Source organism: Pyrus communis, chromosome 1 (genome assembly GCF_963583255.1).
Source record: "Pyrus communis chromosome 1, drPyrComm1.1, whole genome shotgun sequence".
Lineage (NCBI taxonomy): Eukaryota > Viridiplantae > Streptophyta > Magnoliopsida > Rosales > Rosaceae > Pyrus > Pyrus communis.
Genome location: NC_084803.1, coordinates 14,548,201 through 14,568,711, shown reverse-complemented (window position 1 = coordinate 14,568,711; position 20,511 = coordinate 14,548,201). Strand labels below are relative to the sequence as shown.

At 38.7% G+C, this 20,511-nt stretch overlaps 3 protein-coding genes across 4 annotated transcripts; all 3 read left to right on the top strand.

Moving 5' to 3' along the window:
* The first annotated feature begins 1,851 nt into the window (after positions 1-1,851).
* On the top strand, positions 1,852-13,702 carry LOC137742072 (brefeldin A-inhibited guanine nucleotide-exchange protein 5-like). Its single transcript, XM_068481821.1, has 34 exons — positions 1,852-2,124; positions 2,219-2,356; positions 2,904-2,985; positions 3,155-3,392; positions 3,631-3,752; positions 3,833-3,891; positions 4,210-4,267; positions 4,339-4,423; positions 4,546-4,746; positions 4,896-4,954; positions 5,058-5,127; positions 5,209-5,277; positions 5,509-5,631; positions 5,717-5,770; positions 5,850-5,938; positions 6,095-6,191; positions 6,288-6,386; positions 6,500-6,676; positions 6,810-6,920; positions 7,022-7,206; positions 7,439-8,065; positions 8,286-8,703; positions 9,437-9,676; positions 9,769-9,892; positions 9,984-10,132; positions 10,691-11,047; positions 11,235-11,401; positions 11,479-11,717; positions 11,882-12,048; positions 12,206-12,322; positions 12,428-12,564; positions 12,680-12,944; positions 13,132-13,227; positions 13,326-13,702. The coding sequence occupies exons 2-34, from the start codon at positions 2,245-2,247 to the stop codon at positions 13,386-13,388; spliced, it is 5,256 nt and encodes a 1,751-aa protein (XP_068337922.1). The 5' UTR covers positions 1,852-2,124; positions 2,219-2,244; the 3' UTR covers positions 13,389-13,702.
* A 493-nt stretch (positions 13,703-14,195) lies between these two features.
* LOC137726121 (glucan endo-1,3-beta-glucosidase 5-like) lies at positions 14,196-16,116 on the top strand. The gene is made up of 2 exons (XM_068465028.1): positions 14,196-14,574; positions 14,865-16,116. Exons 1-2 carry the CDS (start codon positions 14,222-14,224, stop codon positions 16,021-16,023), a joined length of 1,512 nt encoding a protein of 503 aa, XP_068321129.1. The 5' UTR covers positions 14,196-14,221; the 3' UTR covers positions 16,024-16,116.
* A 713-nt stretch (positions 16,117-16,829) lies between these two features.
* LOC137745823 (uncharacterized) lies at positions 16,830-19,970 on the top strand. Of its 2 annotated transcripts, none has more exons than XM_068485843.1 (6): positions 16,830-17,711; positions 17,878-17,975; positions 18,480-18,504; positions 18,833-18,953; positions 19,042-19,176; positions 19,423-19,970. In XM_068485843.1, exons 1-6 carry the CDS (start codon positions 17,207-17,209, stop codon positions 19,631-19,633), a joined length of 1,095 nt encoding a protein of 364 aa, XP_068341944.1. In that variant the 5' UTR covers positions 16,830-17,206; the 3' UTR covers positions 19,634-19,970. The 2 variants fall into 2 exon arrangements, with proteins under 2 accessions (XP_068341944.1, XP_068341952.1); XM_068485851.1 differs by having other exon boundaries at positions 19,366-19,494.
* Positions 19,971-20,511: the final 541 nt, after the last annotated feature.

Below are 20,511 nucleotides of genomic sequence, written 5' to 3'. Positions count from 1 at the left end.
TGAAGTCTAGCACATTGGCAAAATTATTATAAACTAGTATTTTAATTTGGCAAGGGAAAACATTAGGCTAGTTTGACATTGCTTTTAAAATAGTTGAAAACGCTTTTGGTGAAAGTGTTATTCAGGCACTTTTTTATTTTTATTTTTATAATGAGTGCATTGACAGGTGATAGTGCGATTTTAGTCATTCAAAAGAATTCTCAAATGAACCTATTATTTTTTTTTTATGATTGAAGTACTATTCACACATTTACTTTTTCCTATGAGACACCTTTGTTAATTGTTGATCAAAATTGGAGAGGCAGGTGATAAGTGAAAATGTGTGGGTGACAACAGTACCCATTTCACAATGGGATTTTTTGATATAGGCGCCTCAATTTTGAAATTTCTAGATCAAACATCCATGCCTTTTAGTGATTTGATTAAACTTTTTTTGTCATAATTTTGGTGCTATATGCACATTATATTGTAACAAATTTCCTATAATCTAGCCTTTTGATTACACTCTCTTCCGTTAGAGATAATTGTTAAAAAAAAAAAAAAATAGTTGGTTAGATTCAATTTATTTTCACGATAATGCTACAATTTAGCAATAATTATCTACGATTGAAGATATTTTATTTTCAAAATAGTTTAAAATATTTTTAAATCCCCCAAAATCAAATGTACCGAAATGAGTTTTTTCTTTCTGTAGTATCCCACATCGCCCGTGAGGGCGTGGTCTTTGGGACTTATATATCCATGCCCAGAGCTTTAACTTCAGAGAGGCCTTTTGTGGACTACGGTCCACAAGAACAAAACCGTGCGGTAGCTGGGTGGCTGCGACATAGTCCAGGCCCAGAATGCCAAAGCGGACAATATCCGAGAGGTTGGAGTCTGGGATGTGACAATTTGGTATCAGAGCCAGACTCATGGTCGTGGTGTGCCGACGAGGACGTCGGGCTCCCTAAGGGGGGTGGATTGTAGTATCCCACATTGCCCGTGAGGGCGTGGTCTTTGGGCCTTATATATCCATGCCTAGAGCTTTAACTTCAGAGAGGCCTTTTGTGGACTACGGTCCACAAGAACAAAACCGTGCGGTAGCTGGGTGGCTGTGACATAGTCCAGGCCCAGAATGCCAAAGTGGACAATATCCGAGAGGTTGGAGTCTGGCATGTGACACTTTTAGTACGTTAAGAGAAAATAGGATTGAGAATGGTATAAACGTACCAATACACAATATGTACAAAATAAAATGTACCAAAATAAAAATAATGTACCAATATTAACAATATGTATCAAATCAAACGTACCAAAATTGCAAATAAACGTACCCACAACTAATATATACGTAATATATTGTACTTAATAATAATTCGTCAACAACTATACTTAAAAAAACAACAAAAAAAATATAATTTCACAAAAAAATTGAAAAAATTACACAGAGCTTTTATGTTGATCACCAACTATTTGAAAAAAAAAGAAATAATATTAAATGTTTGCATAAAAAAAAACATATTTGGAAGAAGAGAAAATATAGTTTAATTACTAAAATCTCCACTAAATAAGAAAAAATGCATCCTGCAGATAAAAAGATAAATTCAAAATTTATTTTAATTTTAAAAAATAGAGATGATTATTGTTCAAAATATTTTAATCAAATTTTAAAAAAGGACAGATATTTAATCTAAATGATATAAAAAACTGTAAGATATTCTAATTTTTCCTTTCACAATTGACCCGGTTTTTAAACCGAAGAGGAGGAGGAACGACCTGAAGAGCAATTTATCAAATTCCAAGGGGTCAAAATTGAAATATGGCCTGAACAGAAATCTGAATCAGCAGCTTCCATTTCTAATTTTCTACAGTTATACTTGCGCGAAAGTCTCAAAAGACACAAACCCGTCGTGGCAATGCTCCGGTAGAACGAGACCAGTAAACCAAATCAATACAAGCAGCGGTAGTCCAGAACGACGACGCATTAGATCTCGAGTATACAGTCGCATTGTGCTCGACTAGCTCCGCCTTTATCCCAATTCGCAGATCTCTGTTTCTGCGCTCTCGCCTCGCCAGTCTAAACGACGACGTCTTCGCATTTGTGATCATCTTCAAGACTTCAACGGTCAATTCGAACAAGGCAACGTACAATTCTCTCTCTCTCTCTCTCTCTCTCATTCAATCTTCGATTACCGTTGCACTTGATGGGTAATGGATCTTGGTATGATCCGAATTGCAGACGTACGCTTTGGATAATTTTCAGAGATGGCGGGCGGCGCTGCTGGCGGTTTTGTGACGAGAGCATTCGAGTCTATGCTCAAGGAGTGCTCTCCTAAAAAGCATGCAGATCTTCAGAAGGCTATTCAGGCTTATTTAGGTTTCAGTCTGATTCCCTTGTGAATACACCTATACATACACATTGCGCATTCGCATGCATTTTTGGGACTTTGAATGATCCGGTGTTCAGATTGGTTTCGATTTCGAGATTGTTGAATTGCTTGTTTTTTGTATTTTTAGTGTGAAATGCAGTATTTAGAGTTGGATGAAATCAAATTTTGTTGATGATTGCTTCGCGGGCTGGCATGACCGTATGATAGTATAATGTACGATAATGTTGGGAAAGTGTGAGCTTAGGAATGAGTTTTTGTTGGTTTTGTAATGCCTATATGTGTTTGATTTCAACAAATTCTGGCATTTGGGAATGGTTGAATACTCAAATGTCTATTTAGGCTTTTGTAGCGTCAATGCGTGTGCTCGCTAATTTTTCTAAATCTTCTTGGATTGGGAAACCAAAGCCTTTAGTTAGTATGTCTTGTTGATGTATTTTACTTCTGTTTATGAATGATCTTTCTTCCATTAAGGATCGGTAATCAATTTCAGTTATTTCTCTCCCTCACGTGTGTTTCTGTGTCTCTTCTCTTTAGATAGTACGAAAGAGGTCAACCAGACTCATCAAACCGAACCAAGTGAGAAGAATCAAGCTACAACTTCAGCTGGTGATGGAAGGTCTGTATTTGTTGTTCAACTATTAATCATTTTTTCTCCCTCTTACTCTGTTCCTGCTTTTAATAAGCGGACTTGCAGAATTTTTTTTATTATGTTTTTATGGGATTAATGACATGATCAGACGTTTAGGTCCACTATTTTTTACTTTTGGTTTACTCCTATTTTGTAGTTCTCCTGAAACAGAAGATGGAGCTGCAAAAACTGATACAGAGCCAGGTCAGTCTCAAACTGAGGAGGCAGAGTCCGTTGCCAAGCCGGTGATCACAACCACAACTATTTCAACTGTCCTAGCAAAGGCCGGGAACACCTTAGAAGGAGCTCAGGCAGAGCTTGTTTTGAATCCCCTACGACTTGCATTTGAGACAAAGAACTTGAAAGTCCTAGAACCTGCTCTGGATTGCATTCATGTAGGCATTTTCATTTCTTGATTTTATGATTTGTAGATTTAACATTATGTGCTTTCAAGAAATTGATACTTTGCAGAATCCTTACACGAGGCATCAAGAAATTCATTGTTCTGTCAGTGTCTGCATTCTTAAATGATTAGTCATTTGTTTGTGCTATCATTACGTATAGTTGTTGATTTTATAATTCGTGCACCTACCTCGTAATAGCTAACTAGTACTTCAAATTTCATAAGCACAGAAACTCATTGCATATGATCATTTAGAGGGAGATCCTGGTCTAGATGATGGTAAAAGTGTACCACTGTTCACAGACCTTTTGAACATGGTTTGCAGTTGCGTTGACAACTCATCACCTGATAGGTATGTGCCGTGTGCATTGGTTGTTTTCCCTCAATATATGTGGTTTGTTATTCTTACTTATTTTGAGAAATGATGTGCAGTACCGTTCTGCAAGTGCTGAAGGTTCTTCTTACTGCCGTGGCATCCACGAAGTTCAGAGGTACGTTATCGTGGATGTTTGGGTATCAAGTATAATTTTTCTAGTTTAGTATATGACTTCTATAGTCTGCTCTTAGTTGGGCCTTTTATCCCTGTAAATGTACTCATGTGTACAGTGGTACTGGGCCCTTTCTATGTTTTATTCATCATTAGTATGTGGATATGGTTTCTTGCTTTGCACAGTCATGCATATACAGTCAGCTTATATTTTGTCAATCACTGCATATGCATTTTTGGTAATGGTTCATTGTGCCTTTTTCTTTGCGGCAATTTTAGTGCAAGAAATTTTTCTTTTTATTTAAAACCTGTTCAAATGCAGTACACGGGGAACCTTTGCTGGGAGTTATCAGAGTGTGCTACAATATTGCTCTGCACAGGTAATTTTAAGTTTATATAAAGGATCCCATTTTCAAGTTCAAGCAGTGCTAATGTAAGTTTGGGCTTGTAGCAAGAGTCCCATAAACCAAGCAACGTCAAAGGCAATGCTTACACAGATGATCAGCATCATATTCAGGAGAATGGAGACTGATACGGTATGGATTTGAATTTTCAGTTCTGAATGCCTTTATCTGTAGTCTCTTGTACAACTGTACAGGAGAGGCATACATTTTAGTTGTTTTACCCTTTATTCTACAAAGTTTGTATATTCTTGCAGGGACTTGAGGTTGCATCAACTGGTTCTGTTGGACATATAGAAACCATTTCAGGACAAAATTCAAATACAGAAGCCGAAGAAACTTCCTCAGGACAAAGTGAGAAAGAAATGACTTTAGGAGATCAACCTAACCAGGGCAAAGATACGCCCATTGCATCTGTTGAGGAACTTCAGAATCTAGCTGGCGGTGCTGACATCAAGGTACATGTTTTTCTTTATTTATCTATGTTGTCAAGAATTTAGCACTTTAAGAAGCTGTGTTTTCCACAATTACTATGTATCCCCATTCTGGCTATTTTATGTAGCCCAAGTTTTCTTTTTACTAAGATTGTCGCTTCTATTTTGTTTAGGGCTTAGAGGCTGTCCTGGACAAAGCCGTGCAACATGAAGATGGTAAAAAGATAACCAGGTTTGGATATGATTTTATACTTTAAGATATCTCTTTCTTAGTTCAATATACACCAAATGCTTTTTACATTAGATTGCTCATAACTTATTGTAATTTCTTGTAGAGGGATTGACCTCGAGAGCATGACCATAGTTCAACATGATGCTTTACTGGTTTTCCGCACGCTTTGCAAGGTTGGCATTTTGAGCAATGTTTTCTAGCTGTCGACAGAAATTCCTAGCCTCCTTCATGAATCTTAAATTTATTGTTTGCAGATGGGGATGAAGGAAGACAACAATGAAGTTACTTTGAAGACAAGGATTTTGTCTCTTGAGCTCTTGCAGGTTATATTAGTGATTTAATTTGTGCTTGTATGTGCATGCTTTATAGATGGATGCTTAACATGAAAAAACAGGCGATATTGTTAAGTAACCGAGAGTAGTATTTAAAAGACAATGGAAGGAAAAAGAGTGATTTGGGAATGCCGAATATGATTTTTTATATGCTTAAGGAGCATTCTTGATATTTATGTGCACTGTTTTATAAATAATGTAATTAATTATATGGTATTTCAGGGTTTATTGGAAGGGGTTGGCCATCCATTTACTAGGAACTTCCATTTTATTGACTCGGTGAAAGCATACCTATCATATGCTTTGTTGCGGGCTTCAGTTTCACAGTCTCCTGTCATATTTCAGGTTTACATAATATCTTTCTTCCATGCAATTTTAGTGGAGTATGCTATGAGATTAGTGCTTCTGATTACGCGTTTCCTTCCTGCAGTATGCAACTGGAATTTTTTTAGTGCTATTGTTGCGCTTCAGAGAAAGCCTCAAGGTGGGTGTATGATTTTGACAAATAGATGCAAAGCTTACCTTGAAATCTTCAGTTCCTTACACCAACAAGTTTTGTTCAGGGTGAAATAGGCATCTTCTTTCCCTTGATAGTTCTACGATCACTGGATGGCTTGGATTTTCCAATTAACCAGAAATTAAGCGTTCTTAGGTATATTGTCTTCTCTGGTTGTTACATTTGTAGTATTATGCACATGTTATTCTCATTTATATTTGGTGGCAATGGCATTCACTTTCAACACGTCTTAGGAGAACCTTATGATTCCTTATTCCTTATCTGGTCTTCTAACAAGGTTTTGCTTTGCAGGATGGTTGAAAAAGTTTGCAAGGATCCTCAGATGCTTGTTGACATATTTGTGAACTATGATTGTGATCTTGAGGCACCAAACCTGTTTGAGCGTATGGTACAATTTTTCATACTGTTTCACAATCTTTTTCCATCCATTTTTTTTTTCTTGTTCATCTAATACATCTGCAATGTTTTCTGATTGTTACTATAGGTTACAACTCTATCCAGAATTTCTCAAGGGACTCAAAACGCAGATCCAAATGTGGTTGCTGTATCACAGGCAACCTCAATTAAAGGTTCATCTCTTCAGGTAGGTTTAGCAATTTACTCTCTTCCCAGATTTATCATAAGTTTATTCCTGCTAGATATTCATTGATGGTACCCGAGGTTGCTGGATGACCCCTTTTTCCTTGACCTTGCCAGTGTCTCGTGAATGTGCTTAAATCACTAGTTGATTGGCAAGAGTCGCGTGTAGAATCAGAAAACCAGAGTAATAAGACTCGGTCTCTAGATGGTGAAGCTAAAGAATCTGTTGATGTAACTAGTAACTTTGAGAAGGCTAAAGCTCATAAATCTACATTGGAAGCTGCCATCTCTGAGGTAATTAATCTGTATCAAATTTCTTAGCTTGATTAACCTGGATAATATATATTTTCATATAATTATTATGTTTTTTCTGAGAACTGATTTGTTGCTACTCTGGAACTGATTTAGAACATGAATAATAATGCAGTTCAATAGGCAACCAGTAAAGGGTGTAGAGTATCTGAAATCAAATAAATTGGTGGAAAATACACCCAGTTCAGTTGCCCAATTTTTGAGAAGTACTCCCAGTCTGGACAAGGTGGAAGCTCTGTTCTTATATATGTTGCTTTTTCTACAAAGATACAGACTTCTTAGTACTTGAATGAATTTTTTTTTTTTTTTTTTTTTTTTTTTTTTCAGGCTATGATTGGGGAATATTTGGGTCACCATGAAGAATTTCCCCTTGCTGTGATGCATGCTTATGTAGATTCCATGAAGTTTTCAGGAATGAAGTTTGACACTGCAATTCGTGAACTTCTTAAAGGATTCAGACTTCCAGGGGAAGCTCAAAAGATAGATCGCATCATGGAGAAATTTGCAGAAAGGTATTGGGGGTGTCTGAATGTTTTGTTGCTGTCAGTTTCCTTAATTTTGTATATAAATGGATACTGAGTATGCTTGCATGCCCATGTATATGATTCTAACATATGTAATTCATGTATCCCTTGTAAATGTGTAAAATCTAATTTCTGACTGAATGTGATTCAGGCATCCACATTGTACTGAGATTATATGCCATTTCTATTGCTTGCCATGTTTAATGTGTTGCATGTGCAGATATTGTGCAGATAATCCAGGTCTTTTCAAAAATGCAGACACTGCATACATTTTAGCATACGCGGTTATAATGTTGAATACTGATGCGCATAATCCAATGGTGTGGCCAAAAATGTCCAAGTCAGATTTTATACTCATGAATGCCGTGGATGATGCAGAAGAGTGTGCTCCAACTGAACTTCTGGAAGAAATCTATTTTTCAATTGTTAAAGAAGAGATAAAGATGAAAGATGAGACTGCTGGTCTTGAGAAAAGTGGAAAATATAAGCGAGAAGGTGAAGAGAGAGGCCGCCTTGTCAGTATCCTTAATCTGGCTCTTCCCACAAGTGCGCTGTCCGTTGATACTAAGTCTGAAAGTGAAGCCATCATTAAGAAAACACAAGCTATATTTCGGAACCAAGGAGCAAAAAGAGGGGTCTTCTATACTGCACAGCAGTTAGAGCTAGTAAGGCCTATGGTTGAAGCTGTAGGTTGGCCTTTGCTCGCTACTTTTTCTGTTACAATGGAGGAGGGTGAGAATAAGTCGAGGGTTGTTCTCTGTATGGAGGGATTGAAAGCTGGAATACACATTACACATGTTCTCGGAATGAATACCATGCGATATGCCTTTTTAACATCTCTGGTCAGGTAAAACAGTCTTGTATTTTCTTCTGCCAAATGTTTCCACATATTTGCATCTATTTATTTTGTTGTTTCTGTTGCCATTCTAAGAGTGTGTGTGTGTATTATATTTATGTATTGTGAAAAATATGTATTTAACGTGGAAAGAATTGTGTTGTGTATCACACTTTTGAAATTGAAGCAAACTTCATCTAATGCTAATTGAGCTTTGGATTTTGGATCTCAGATTTACTTTCTTGCATGCTCCGAAGGAAATGCGTAGTAAAAATGTGGAAGCACTGCGAACTCTACTATCTCTTTGTGACTCAGGGACTGGCTCCCTTCGAGATACATGGAATGCAGTTTTAGAATGTGTTTCTCGGCTTGAGTTCATTACTTCAAATCCCTCTATAGCAGCAACAGTCATGCAAGGATCAAACCAAATCTCCAAAGATGCTCTTCTTCAATCTTTAAGGGAGTTGGCTGGAAAACCTTCTGAACAAGTATTTGTGAATAGCGTTCAGCTTCCTAGTGATTCTGTAGTGGAGTTCTTCACTGCACTCTGTGGTGTATCAGCTGAAGAACTAAAACAAACTCCAGCTCGTGTGTTTAGCTTGCAAAAACTTGTTGAGATCAGCTACTACAACATGGCTCGTATACGCATGGTATGTTTTTATCTATCGAAACCTCCATTTTACTTGTAAGTTGGATGGTGAATCTTGAGAAGTCTGTTGCTGGAAGTCATGTGATGATCTATAGTAAATTGACTAATGTCCTTTATTGACCATTGGATGCCCTTTGCACCTTTGGATTAAACAATAGAAGTTAGCCCTGTCTCATCTCATGAAATCCCCCATTCCTCTTGGGGGTTGGATAATATCCTTTGTTTCTTGCACAATCAGTTTCTTTTTGCAACAGAAAAACCTGGCACCATGGGTCAATGTTTTTAAATGTAAACTGTGGGCCACTTGCTTATTAAAAATCTAAAACTTATCGGCTACTATGGCAAGCTTAAGGAAAATCACGATATTCTTTGTCCTTTATTTCATTTAGTTTAGTTTCACATCAATATATGAACCCCAGCCTACTATCTTGGATATTTGATTGGTTCTTTTCGTTGGATAACCCTAATTTACCCTTTGATTGGTCCATAGATTAAGCCTCACACCTTGATTTGGTCACTTCAAGCATTTCTATGTTGGCATGAATAGCTCAGTTCATACTTGAAGTTGTTCGCCAAGGAAATTGATTCATGACGTGTGAAGCGTGACTTAGCATAAGGTGTTTGTTAGCATGAAGATGACCATCATTAACCGCATGTCATGAAGTGTTATTTTGTTTTGTGCTTTGGTTATTTTTAATTTCTCCATATTTTGAATGTCTATTAATGCCTTACAGGTCTGGGCTAGAATATGGTCTGTTTTGGCAAACCACTTTATTTCAGCTGGGAGTCATCATGATGAAAAAATTGCTATGTATGCAATAGATTCCCTGAGGCAGCTTGGTATGAAGTATCTGGAGCGGGCGGAACTTGCCAATTTCACATTCCAAAATGACATTCTTAAACCTTTTGTTGTTCTTATGAGCAATAGTCGAAGTGAAACCATAAGGAGCTTAATAGTTGACTGCATCGTTCAAGTATGTGTACATAATTTACTTTCCCGATTGCACAGTATACAATTATCCTGCTAGACTGCTACAAACAAAATTGATTCTGTTGCCTTTTTCAGATGATAAAATCCAAAATAGGGAGCATCAAGTCTGGATGGCGTAACGTTTTCATGATTTTTACAGCTGCTGCAGATGATGAATTGGAATCAATTGTTGAGAGTGCATTTGAAAATGTAGAACAGGGTAACAATTTCTCTTACATTTTTTCATTGCATATTTGATGTTTTTTCTCATCTTCACAATTGTGGTATATATGATATGGTGAAATTTGCAGTTATCTTGGAACACTTCGATCAAGTAGTTGGAGATTGTTTCATGGACTGTGTCAACTGTCTTATCAGGTTTGCTAATAATAGAACTTCACACCGTATAAGTTTGAAGGCTATTGCACTATTGCGCATATGTGAGGATCGTCTGGCAGAGGTTTGTTAGTTTTTTTGGTTTACTGCATGTTGAACCTATCATTTGTATATTAACATAGTAACATTTCCTCTGTGTGAATGCCTTTTCATTCATTGCATGTTGCTTTCACATATGTCCTTCAGCATTTGTGTTTGCCAGATACTGTAAATAATTCCTGAACTATGTTAGAAGTAAATTGAATCCATAAAAGTTCAGGTGAAATTTATAAATTGAAATGATTGGGTTTGACAATTTATCTTATAGAATATTCCAATTAGCTTTGTTAGGTTGTCAGTATGACATGACACAGCAGGTGGTTAAGAAAAAAAGAAGAAAGAAAAAGGGTTACTTAGCTTTTTAATTTACTTTATTGATAGTCTGGTGACTGGCTATTTAGCAAAAAGAAGAAGAAAAAAAACACTCAGCACTGTTCTTGGGTTTCTTTTCTGTGGATGGTGGTGGTGGTTGTGGGTTGGGTTGAGATCTGTGGTTCGATGGTGTCTTCCAACTTGCTTGTATTGATAGCTTGTCACGTTGCTATTGAGATCTCTTCGTTTAACGCTGGTCAATTTATTTCAGGGTCTTATACCTGGTGGTGCTTTGAGGCCTATTGACGTAAATGTGGATACAACTTTTGATGTGACTGAACATTACTGGTTCCCAATGCTGGCTGGTCTGTCTGATCTGACATCAGATCCAAGACCAGAGGTCAGAAGCTGTGCGCTTGAAGTTTTGTTTGATCTACTGAATGAGAGAGGTAGCAAATTCTCATCAGCATTTTGGGAGAGCATTTTTCATCGGGTCTTGTTTCCCATATTTGATCATGTGAGACATGTTGGAAAGGCAAGCTCGGTTTCCTCTGATGATGTATGGTTCCGTGAAACAAGCATTCACTCGCTGCAGTTGCTTTGCAACCTTTTCAACACGTTTTATAAGGTAGTTTGAGCTAAATACTAGATGTATAAGTTGTATTAGACCATTGGTAAAAAATAATAATAATAATGCAGACTGTATTATCATATCTCGGTTCCGGTGGTAAAAAATATTAAAAATCTTTAGTGCATTTTGAAGTTGGTGTTCCAAAGATTTATCGTGTAAATGTGGAAATATTTCGTTTGTGCAGGAAGTATGTTTCATGTTGCCACCCCTACTCAGTCTACTTTTGGATTGTGCCAAAAAGACTGATCAAGCAGTTGTTTCATTATCTCTGGGTGCACTTGTGCATCTCATTGAAGTTGGAGGACATCAATTTAGTGAGAGCGACTGGGATACATTGTTGAAAAGCATAAGGTCTGAATTACTTATTGTCTTGTATATTTCGTGGTTGTTCTAACTTCTAATACTATTCATTTTATTATGACAATCAGAGATGCTTTGTACACAACGCAACCACTTGAACTGCTAAACGCTTTGGGATTTGAGAATCTGAAGAACAATAATAGGGTGCTAACCGGAGATTTAGAGGTCAATTCAGGTGATAGCCCTTCCATAAAGTCTGATTATGAGGGAGTGGATAGCCGTCAATTTGAATTCAGTGATAATGGAAGAAATCCAGTATCGGTTAAACAAAACTCGGGGGTGCAAATGAACACGGATGGATCTGAAGGTCAGGTTTTAAGATGTGTTTACAGTAGTTTGCATTTATAAAAAAAATATGCTTCACAGAACTCTCTAATACTGATTACTACAATTTATTTCCTCCATTAATAGAACCTAGAGAGTCAATATTTGTACTAAAACTATGATTGATGGAGATAAGTTCTACTGTAGGCCTTCCATCACCATCAGGAAGTGCTTCAAAATCTGCTGAAGGTCAAAGCCTCCAACGGAGTCAAACAATAGGTCAAAGGATTATGGACAATCTCTTTCTTAGAAATCTTACTTCTAAGCCTAAGGCTATTCCATCCGAGGTTTCAGTACCATCTTCTCCAATTAGGGTATGATCATATGATGTAGCATGATATTAATTTCTGCAGGATTTATGGTTCATGCTGTTAGGCCGCAGAGCATCCAGATTTAGTGGCTATTTGATGTGTATATATGCTTCCGGATTTCCATGCCTTTATGATGTGTTTGATTCTTCTGCTGCATTAGGTGCCTGAGGCTGTCGAACCTGATATCAGAGATGAGGAGGAAAGTTCACTGTTGGGAACTTGTAGGGGCAAATGCATCACTCAACTTTTACTTCTTGGTGCCATTGATGGTATTCAGGTTTGCATTTTGGAATTTTTTTTTTGGACCACATTTTTGTCATTGGTTTCTGTAAAGAAAGTCTTCGAGAACTGTTTGCCTAATAAAATCGCTTGCAATTTGCAGAAGAAATACTGGAGCAACTTGAAAACACCACAAAAGATCGCTATTATGGATATTTTGCTGTCTGCATTAGAGTTCGCAGCGTCGTACAATTCATATACCAATCTCAGAACACGCATGCACCAAGTTCATGATGAGAGGTAGGATTAAATCTTGTAGGCAAATTATTTTCTTTTGCTATGGAATTTTCTTCTTGAGGACGATAGTTTGTTGGACAAAAGAACATAGCTTGTGACGATTTCATCTTTTGGACAGGCCACCTCTGAATCTTCTCCGCCAAGAATTAGCAGGAACTTGTATATATCTGGAGATCTTACAGAAAGCAACCTCCGGGTTTAGTGCTGACAAAGAGGGAGAAACTAATGGTGAAGAGAAAGTCGAAGGATTAGCCGAAGAGAAGCTGGTGTCTTTCTGTGAACAGGTACTCAGGGAGGCATCTGATTTGCAGTCCAGTCCTGGGGAGACTACTTATATGGATATTCATCGGGTTCTGGAATTACGATCTCCAATAATTATCAAGGTATAAAGAGCCATTTGGACTATTTAAACGTACTGTTAAAATCTAGAAGCCACAAAATTTTCGTGGTTTAGTGAATTCACCTCATTGTGCTTGTTTAATGGACAATATTTTACGGGATCAGGTGCCCGTGAGTTTTGAATATTTGCAGTATTAACAGGTGAATATTTCCTCGCTGTTTTGGTTTCAGGTGATTAAAGGCATGTGCTTTATGAACCAACAGATTTTCAGACGGCATCTTAGAGACTTCTATCCGTTGCTTACAAAACTCGTATGCTGTGACCAGGTAACTAAATTTGACATTCCATGTTCTTACATCATTTCATTACTAATTAGAGATTATGATATGTTACGGGAAAACTTATATTTGCTTGATTCATTCAGATGGACGTTCGCGGAGCTCTTGGTGATCTCTTCAGGGCACAATTGAAAGCACTTCTGCCATAAGCTACTTTCCCCGTGTTGCCACTTTCACGAGAGACCCAATAGAAGTAATTTTCGACATCACTGCTCCATACGCTGAAGGTCTAATTTTGTTCAGCTGATATTCTTTCACCTGGGCCTGTATAATTTTCATTTTACCCGGTAAATTTGTCGTAACGGTATAATGTAGAGTTAATAGGAAAGTGAAAAAAAAGAGAGTAAACATATTTGTTTTGCATCGGCCTCTTATTGTTCCAAATCATCTCCTCCTTTTTTGGTTGTGGTGTAATTTAAAATAACAAATGATTAGTAGATTAATTACAAACATCATTTGTTTACGTTGTTTAAAGTGCTTTTTGGAGAAGCACCTGCAAGCACTTTTTCAAAAATCATTTAAATTTTAAATTTGTTTGACATGCTTCTAACAAAAGCATTTACAACTAAATCGCTTATGAGCATAAGTGTTTTTTACAGAAGCGTTTTAAGATGACCCTACAACAAAAAAAAACACTTTTTTTAATTTTATATTTTTTTATATCTTTTCAGTTTTCACAAAGCGAGAATAATACGAAAGGGACTTTTCCCCATGCAGTTGGGAAAAATGCATTGGACAGACATGCCAGCTGGGAAAAAGGTATTCCTTCCATATGGGTTTTTCGATTCCCATCCGGGAAGTACTTCGCACAAAAAATGTAGGTTTACAACAAGTTCACTCTATTCCTTTCCCTCCCAGAATCCAGTTTTCCAGTTAAACGTTCATCTGATTCCTTCCCCTTCCTCTCATAAAAGGACATTTTCGAGCCGGTAGAAATATGCTCGAAAACACGAAGATTGAGGGTAAGGGGGCGTAAGAAAACATGGGTTTCCATTTCCAGTGCTTGTGGGTTTTGTTGCTCTGCTTAACCGGCGAAGGGTTGGTGAGAGCGTTGCAGAGTGCTGGCGGCTTGGCATGCAACTGGGGAACCCGTTCGACACATCAGTTGCCGCCTAGCATTGTCGTCAAGCTTTTGAAGGACAATGGCTTCAGCAAGGTGAAGCTGTTCGAAGCTGATGTCGGGGCATTGCAAGCTCTAGGAAGGTCTGGCATCCAGGTTATGGTGGGGATACCTAATGAGTTCTTGGCACCACTCGCTAGTAGTGTTACTGTTGCTGAGAAATGGGTGTCTCAAAATGTGTCTTCCTACATATCCAAAAACGGCGTTGATATAAGGTAATGACTCAAAATATTCGTGCTCGTTTTTTCATATACTGAAATTTCAAACTCTTGTCATGAGTGTGAGGTTAAATGCTCTTATACAAGGGTTCCACACGATTCTATGCTGGCCCACCTAATAGCATAGAGTTGCATTTTTTGCGAGTGTGGTCCACCTGCCGGACACAAGAATTTCTCCTATGTTATATACGGAATAACTGCAAAAGAAAATACTCACACCTAACCACTAAAAGGAACATCCTCTCTAATTTGAAATTGAATTATTTTTCACATGTGAATCTATGCAGGTATGTGGCTGTAGGCAATGAACCTTTCCTCCAAAACTACAAAGACACTTTCTTGCATACCACGTTTCCAGCACTCCAAAACATTCAAGCAGCCCTCATAAAAGCAGGGCTAGCGAGACAAGTGAAGGTGACGATTCCCCTAAATGCCGACGTTTACCAGACTGACAGCGGCCTTCCCTCCGGAGGCAACTTCCGGTCCGACATCCACGCCCTCATGATGTCCATCATGAAGTTTCTAAGGGACAACAATGGTGTGCTCACCATCAACATCTACCCTTTCCTCAGCCTCCAAGCCGACCCTGACTTCCCGAAAGAATTCGCCTTCTTCAACAACACTGCGAAGCCTGTTGTCGATGGCTCTATCTCCTACACCAACTTGCTTGATGCCAACTTTGACACCTGCATTGCCGCCCTTGAAAAGAACGGCTTCTCCTCATTGCCTGTCATTGTTGGAGAAATCGGATGGCCAACGGATGGTGACCCTAACGCCAACATAAAAGACGCCCGGCGGTTCAATCAAGGCCTTGTAAACCGAATTCTTGCGGGACAAGGCACCCCAAAGAGGTCAACCGCGCCTGAAATTTACATATTTGCACTCATAGATGAAGATGCCAAGAGCGTTCTGCCCGGGAATTTCGAGAGGCATTGGGGGATGTTCAATTATGACGGATCAATCAAATACCCGTTGGACATTGGTAGCGGAAAATCTTTGGTTCCGGCGAAAGGGGTGCGATATTTGGCCAGACAATGGTGTGTAATGTCGCCCGACGCGAGCACTTCCGATCCAAATTTAGCTCAAAGTGTCAACTACGCTTGCACTTACGCAGATTGCACAAGTCTTGGATATGGATCTTCATGTGGAATGCTTGATGCTAAAAGTAATGCCTCTTATGCTTTCAATATGTACTTTCAAACCATGGACCAGCGCAAAGGTGCTTGCAACTTCTCTGGTCTTTCGGTCACTACAAATGTGGATCCAACTCCGACTCAGAATGGTCAGAGGAGTTCGTGCCGGTTCAAGATCATGATTGATCTCAGGAAGCACGAACCGGCTCGACGGTCTCCTGCTTTGCCGGCTGCCGGGTTGAGAGAGCAGAGCTCCTACAAAGTTATGATGGGGTTACTTGTACTTGTTCTAGTGTCCACATTGATCGTCTAATTTTTCCCCACCACTTGTATATTTTAAGGGTTGCTTTGCATTACATCAATGTTGATTTTTTTCCTTGATTTGTGTTCTTGCCAATATAAATCCCCTTTCTATTGAATTGATGTTGTTTTATAAATCAGATTAGCTAATTACATTATATGACGGTTCAACTAAAAGTTGACTTCCTGATTGAACAACTACGAGAAAATCTTAACCATCTTTAGTTAGATGAGAAATTCTTATATTTTGCTTATGTGTATAGATAACATGACTGTCTGACCGCACACGCTAAACACTCGCTAACTCTATTGTGTTTGCTGCACTGTACAAGCGTCTAGACCCAAGACTTTCTCTCAATTGTAGATATAAGGTGATTCACTTGATTACAAAACTTATTCTCTATAAAAGTACATGCTAGTTATTACATTACTTTAACAAATGAACAAATAAAAAAAATTGATCTCCAGCCAACAAGATTCTTGCGAGGGTGTGTAAACAGAGAGGTAATGACAATTACAAATTTACTATCTAGTAGCTGGTTAGGGTTACTCTAAATAAACACGAAATAACATCAATTTTCATATCCGAAGCAAAAGCCAAAATAAGCTCCTTTTCCCTTCAATGGCCAAGAAAACAAAAATGAAGCAATAAGAGGAAACGAAAAGAAAAGATAGAGATGGCCCACCACCAGCAGAAAACATGGAGACACAATCAGAACCGTCAGATCACATTCGTGTGGGTCCCATGCTCGATAAACACAGATATGAACAAAGAAAGTTACAAGGGGGAGGGAAGGAATCTACTTCTACTTCCACAAATTGAATTATAAAAAAGAAAATCGGAAATCAAGGCCGAGTTTCCGCTTTAACCACTAATTAATCCTCTTAAATTGAAAATTACTATAAAACTAAACAAAGAAAAATTAGATTATTTGCCAAATTTATAGGGTTGGATCGCAGCTCCTGTGAAACAAAAAAGGCGGAGATAGCTTCCAATTTCCATGCTTTATATGAAATTACGTGAATATTCTTTGGATATCACCTTCCCAACCTCGTGGATCTCGTGGGCGACTCACAGGAATCTTCGCCCTACGTTTTGGGAGTTGGGAATTTCCCAAATCAGCAATTTCTAGGGTTTATGCTGCAATCTCTGTGAATGTTGGGGTCTTGGGTGTGAGGGGCATTTGGGGATCGTTATGTTGTTGTTGAGAAGGCAAGGCGTCGATCGCTTCCTCTTCGCAAGCTCAAAGCACCGACCTTTGCTCCTCCATCGCCGCCAGCACCTTACAGGGGCCATGGCGGCTGCTTTTACGGGTAGCCATATTGGTTGCAGTGGGTTTCATTCCCAAGCTCAATGGCCGCCGTCCCATTTTTCCGCGGACCATTCTTGCAAGTTTGCCAATTTTCCGGGGAAAGCTGGTACTTTTCCTGGGAATCTGAGGAATACAAGCATTGGATGCAATTTTGCTGTGAAGGGGTGCTTGCAATCTCAGCATCATCCCCACCATCAGTCTCATGGCAATAGCATTAAGCGTCATCCCAATGCTCAGTTGGTTCGCGATCATGAACTGGAACTCCGCAGCCCGGATGCTGTTGGATTGGCCTCCTCAAATGGTTGCCAGGAGCACGGAGGCCGGTCCAGAATCCCACACCATCCTTTGCCCGGTGATAAAATCATTGTCGCCGTCGATGTGGACGAGGGTATAAATTTATGTGCATTGAGTCTCATTCTCTGTTATGATCTTTGTGTTGTCTTCCATATTTGCCAACTAGGGTTTGTCTTGATTTAACAATATGAGAGAGTTTGGGAGTTGTGTATTAGCTGATATATGGTTGTTTTTGTTTGAATGCTGTTTTTGGTGAGCAGTATTGGGAAACTTTGTCTCGGCTCTCAACCGGTTTATTGCTGATCGTTACTCTTCCCACCATTCAGTTTCAGATTACCATGTGTACGAGTTCTTCAAGGTATTGCCTGCCAAGTGCCAACTAGTTGGGTCATGATTTTGGACTTCTTACGGTCATGCAGTGTGGTTGTTGGTTTGCATCCTTGTGTGCCATATCTCGGAATAGTGAACCTATGATTTGTTTTGAGGACTGAGTGTGCTATGTTGCAAATGACTATGCTGGCATTTTATGGTTTAGTATGCTGGTGGTAGTTGGCGGTTTACGTTGTATTCTCAACACAGAGTCTATAATACATCATGATCTTTCATTTATACTTCAATATTGTGTAGTAATATTGCTTTCCCTCGTACATTCCTCCTAGCCTGTTTGATTGAGTTTATTTGAGTTGAGTTGTTACTCCAGAAATCCGAGTTCTTACAGTATAAGGTGCCAATTCTGTTTGGTAGCAGGCTTTACGAATATATATTATACATTTTCTGTTGCCCTTTTCATTAACATGCATTCTTCGGAAAATATTTACATTTTCTTGGACATGTTCTGACGTATCATATTTTTTTGTTGCAGATATGGAACTGTTCACGTGATGAAGGTACTACAAATGTGTCCATCTCTGCCCTAAATCACCGGATTTGTTTGGTTTCATGGTCAAATTTTTTATTGCACCTCTATTAATTCAGACATTTGAATGAACAACCGACCCTTAGAATTAATTTGTCTCAGTTTTGCTAACAATTTGATTATTTTTTAATTTTTATGTCATTCGTTGGATGTAAGATAGCATTTATTAGAAACGTATGCTCCAATTGATATACGTTTTGAGATTTTTGCTTAAATTTTACCTGCACTTCTTTCCCTGCCATACCTTTTTCCCTTCTTTAAAGCATTCATGATTGGTAATAATTACTTTGTTTTGACAGCCGATATTCGTGTTCATGAGTTCTTTAAAACATCATATTTCAAGGCCGGGATCCACCCACTTCCAGGTGCTCAGGAGACCATTCATAAGTTGTCAGATTTTTGTGACCTGTCAGTTGTGACGTATGTACAATTAGCTGAGTTCATTTTATTATTATTTTTACCAGAGCATTCAGTAAATTGATATTTTGGCATCTATGTGCATTATCAGGTCTCGGCAGAATGCAATTAAGGACCACACCATTCAATGGATCGAACAACATTTTCCAGGGCTGTTTCAGGAGATTCACTTTGGCAACCACTTTGCTTTAAATGGAGAGTCCAGGCCTAAGTCAGAAATATGCAGGTTTGCCCATGAACTACTTCAGCTGGTTTTGAACATGTTATGTATTTGAAACGTTTCAGTATGCAACTTTCAAAGCTTTTTTTTCCTTCGGTTTTTAGAACCTACAAATCCGCTTTTCAAGTTGCCTGTTCCGGTAATGATTCATGTTTACCTGCTTGTTGGTTTTGTTGACTACTATCTTCCTCATAGGACCCTATACTATACATAGTATAGCGGATCTCTGTTCTGATGACGTGTACTTGTCAGGTCCCTGGGAGCAAAGGTTCTAATTGATGACAATCCAAGATATGCACTCGAATGTGCCGAGGTGGGGATCAGAGTTCTACTTTTTGATTATGAGAACTCATATCCTTGGTGCAAGACCGAGTCTATTGATCAACACCCCCTGGTCACCAGGGTTCATAACTGGGAAGAAGTCGAGAAGCAGCTGATGACAATAAATAGCATAAATTCATAGTTTTTCTTACAATCCGTTACAAGATTGGCCGCCAATTTGTCAAGGTATGTTGAGAACATGGAGTGCATCAGAAGGATGCTACAGAAAATATCGTTGATGATCTCTATTCTTTGGTGACCGGACCAAATAGGGTTGTCCGGTGAAAGTTTTAGTAGGACAATTGTGAGAAGTGATGATATCATTACCCCCACTTCTGGATAGGGCTTGGTTTCTTCTCCTTTTTCTCCTTATTATTCATTTAGAGGAGAATAGGGTAAAAGGAAAATTCCCAAGCTGTAAATATGGATGATGTCGAAAATTCTCGAATAATCCAAAATTTTCCATTATTTATTTGTGACCTTGCATTGTTCTTTAGGTTTGCTAGTAGTTTTGTATTCGCCATTACTGCTGCTGCTGTCAATGGTAGAACGACGGAGATGTCGGATTTTGTTCTACCCCTAATGTTTTGCTTTTGACAACCATGAAAATGCCTACACACTGCATTGAAGTTATGAATCGGTTGTTTCTGAATTTTGTTGCACAAATTTGTACAGCATTACAGTTTGGTCAAGTTCGTTTGAACCCGACACCATAACCGGCTCAGTTGGATAATCACATAGCATTCATGAAGAACTCAAGTATTTGATCTGATCAAGGAGCCCTGTCGCATAATTGGTATCAAACGCTTCCGTTCAAATCTCTGCTCCCTTGTGCCGGAGTGATACCAGGCAGCCTCGCTCCGGCAGCAGCGCGTCAAATTTAAGTCGAGACAGTCGATCTTTGTCAATTGTCAGGAAAGACAAAGAATGATAATTCGGATCTTGATTCCATATGCTTGGTAGACAAAATGTTGCAGATATGGGCTTGGAACCTAGAACCCAACACCTCTCAACCCACCC

Bases quoted from the DNA above. Each gene is read 5' to 3' on its own strand.
- LOC137742072 (XM_068481821.1), top strand. From the start codon at position 2,245: ATGGCGGGCGGCGCTGCTGGCGGTTTTGTGACGAGAGCATTCGAGTCT. The intron at 4,955-5,057 runs GTTTGGATATGA...AATTTCTTGTAG, and splicing joins GATGGTAAAAAGATAACCAG to AGGGATTGACCTCGAGAGCA. The intron at 12,323-12,427 runs GTTTGCATTTTG...TGCAATTTGCAG, and splicing joins GTGCCATTGATGGTATTCAG to AAGAAATACTGGAGCAACTT.
- LOC137726121 (XM_068465028.1), top strand. From the start codon at position 14,222: ATGGGTTTCCATTTCCAGTGCTTGTGGGTTTTGTTGCTCTGCTTAACC. The intron at 14,575-14,864 runs GTAATGACTCAA...GAATCTATGCAG, and splicing joins AAAAACGGCGTTGATATAAG to GTATGTGGCTGTAGGCAATG.
- LOC137745823 (XM_068485843.1), top strand. From the start codon at position 17,207: ATGTTGTTGTTGAGAAGGCAAGGCGTCGATCGCTTCCTCTTCGCAAGC. The intron at 18,505-18,832 runs GTACTACAAATG...TTGTTTTGACAG, and splicing joins GAACTGTTCACGTGATGAAG to CCGATATTCGTGTTCATGAG. The intron at 18,954-19,041 runs GTATGTACAATT...GTGCATTATCAG, and splicing joins TGTGACCTGTCAGTTGTGAC to GTCTCGGCAGAATGCAATTA.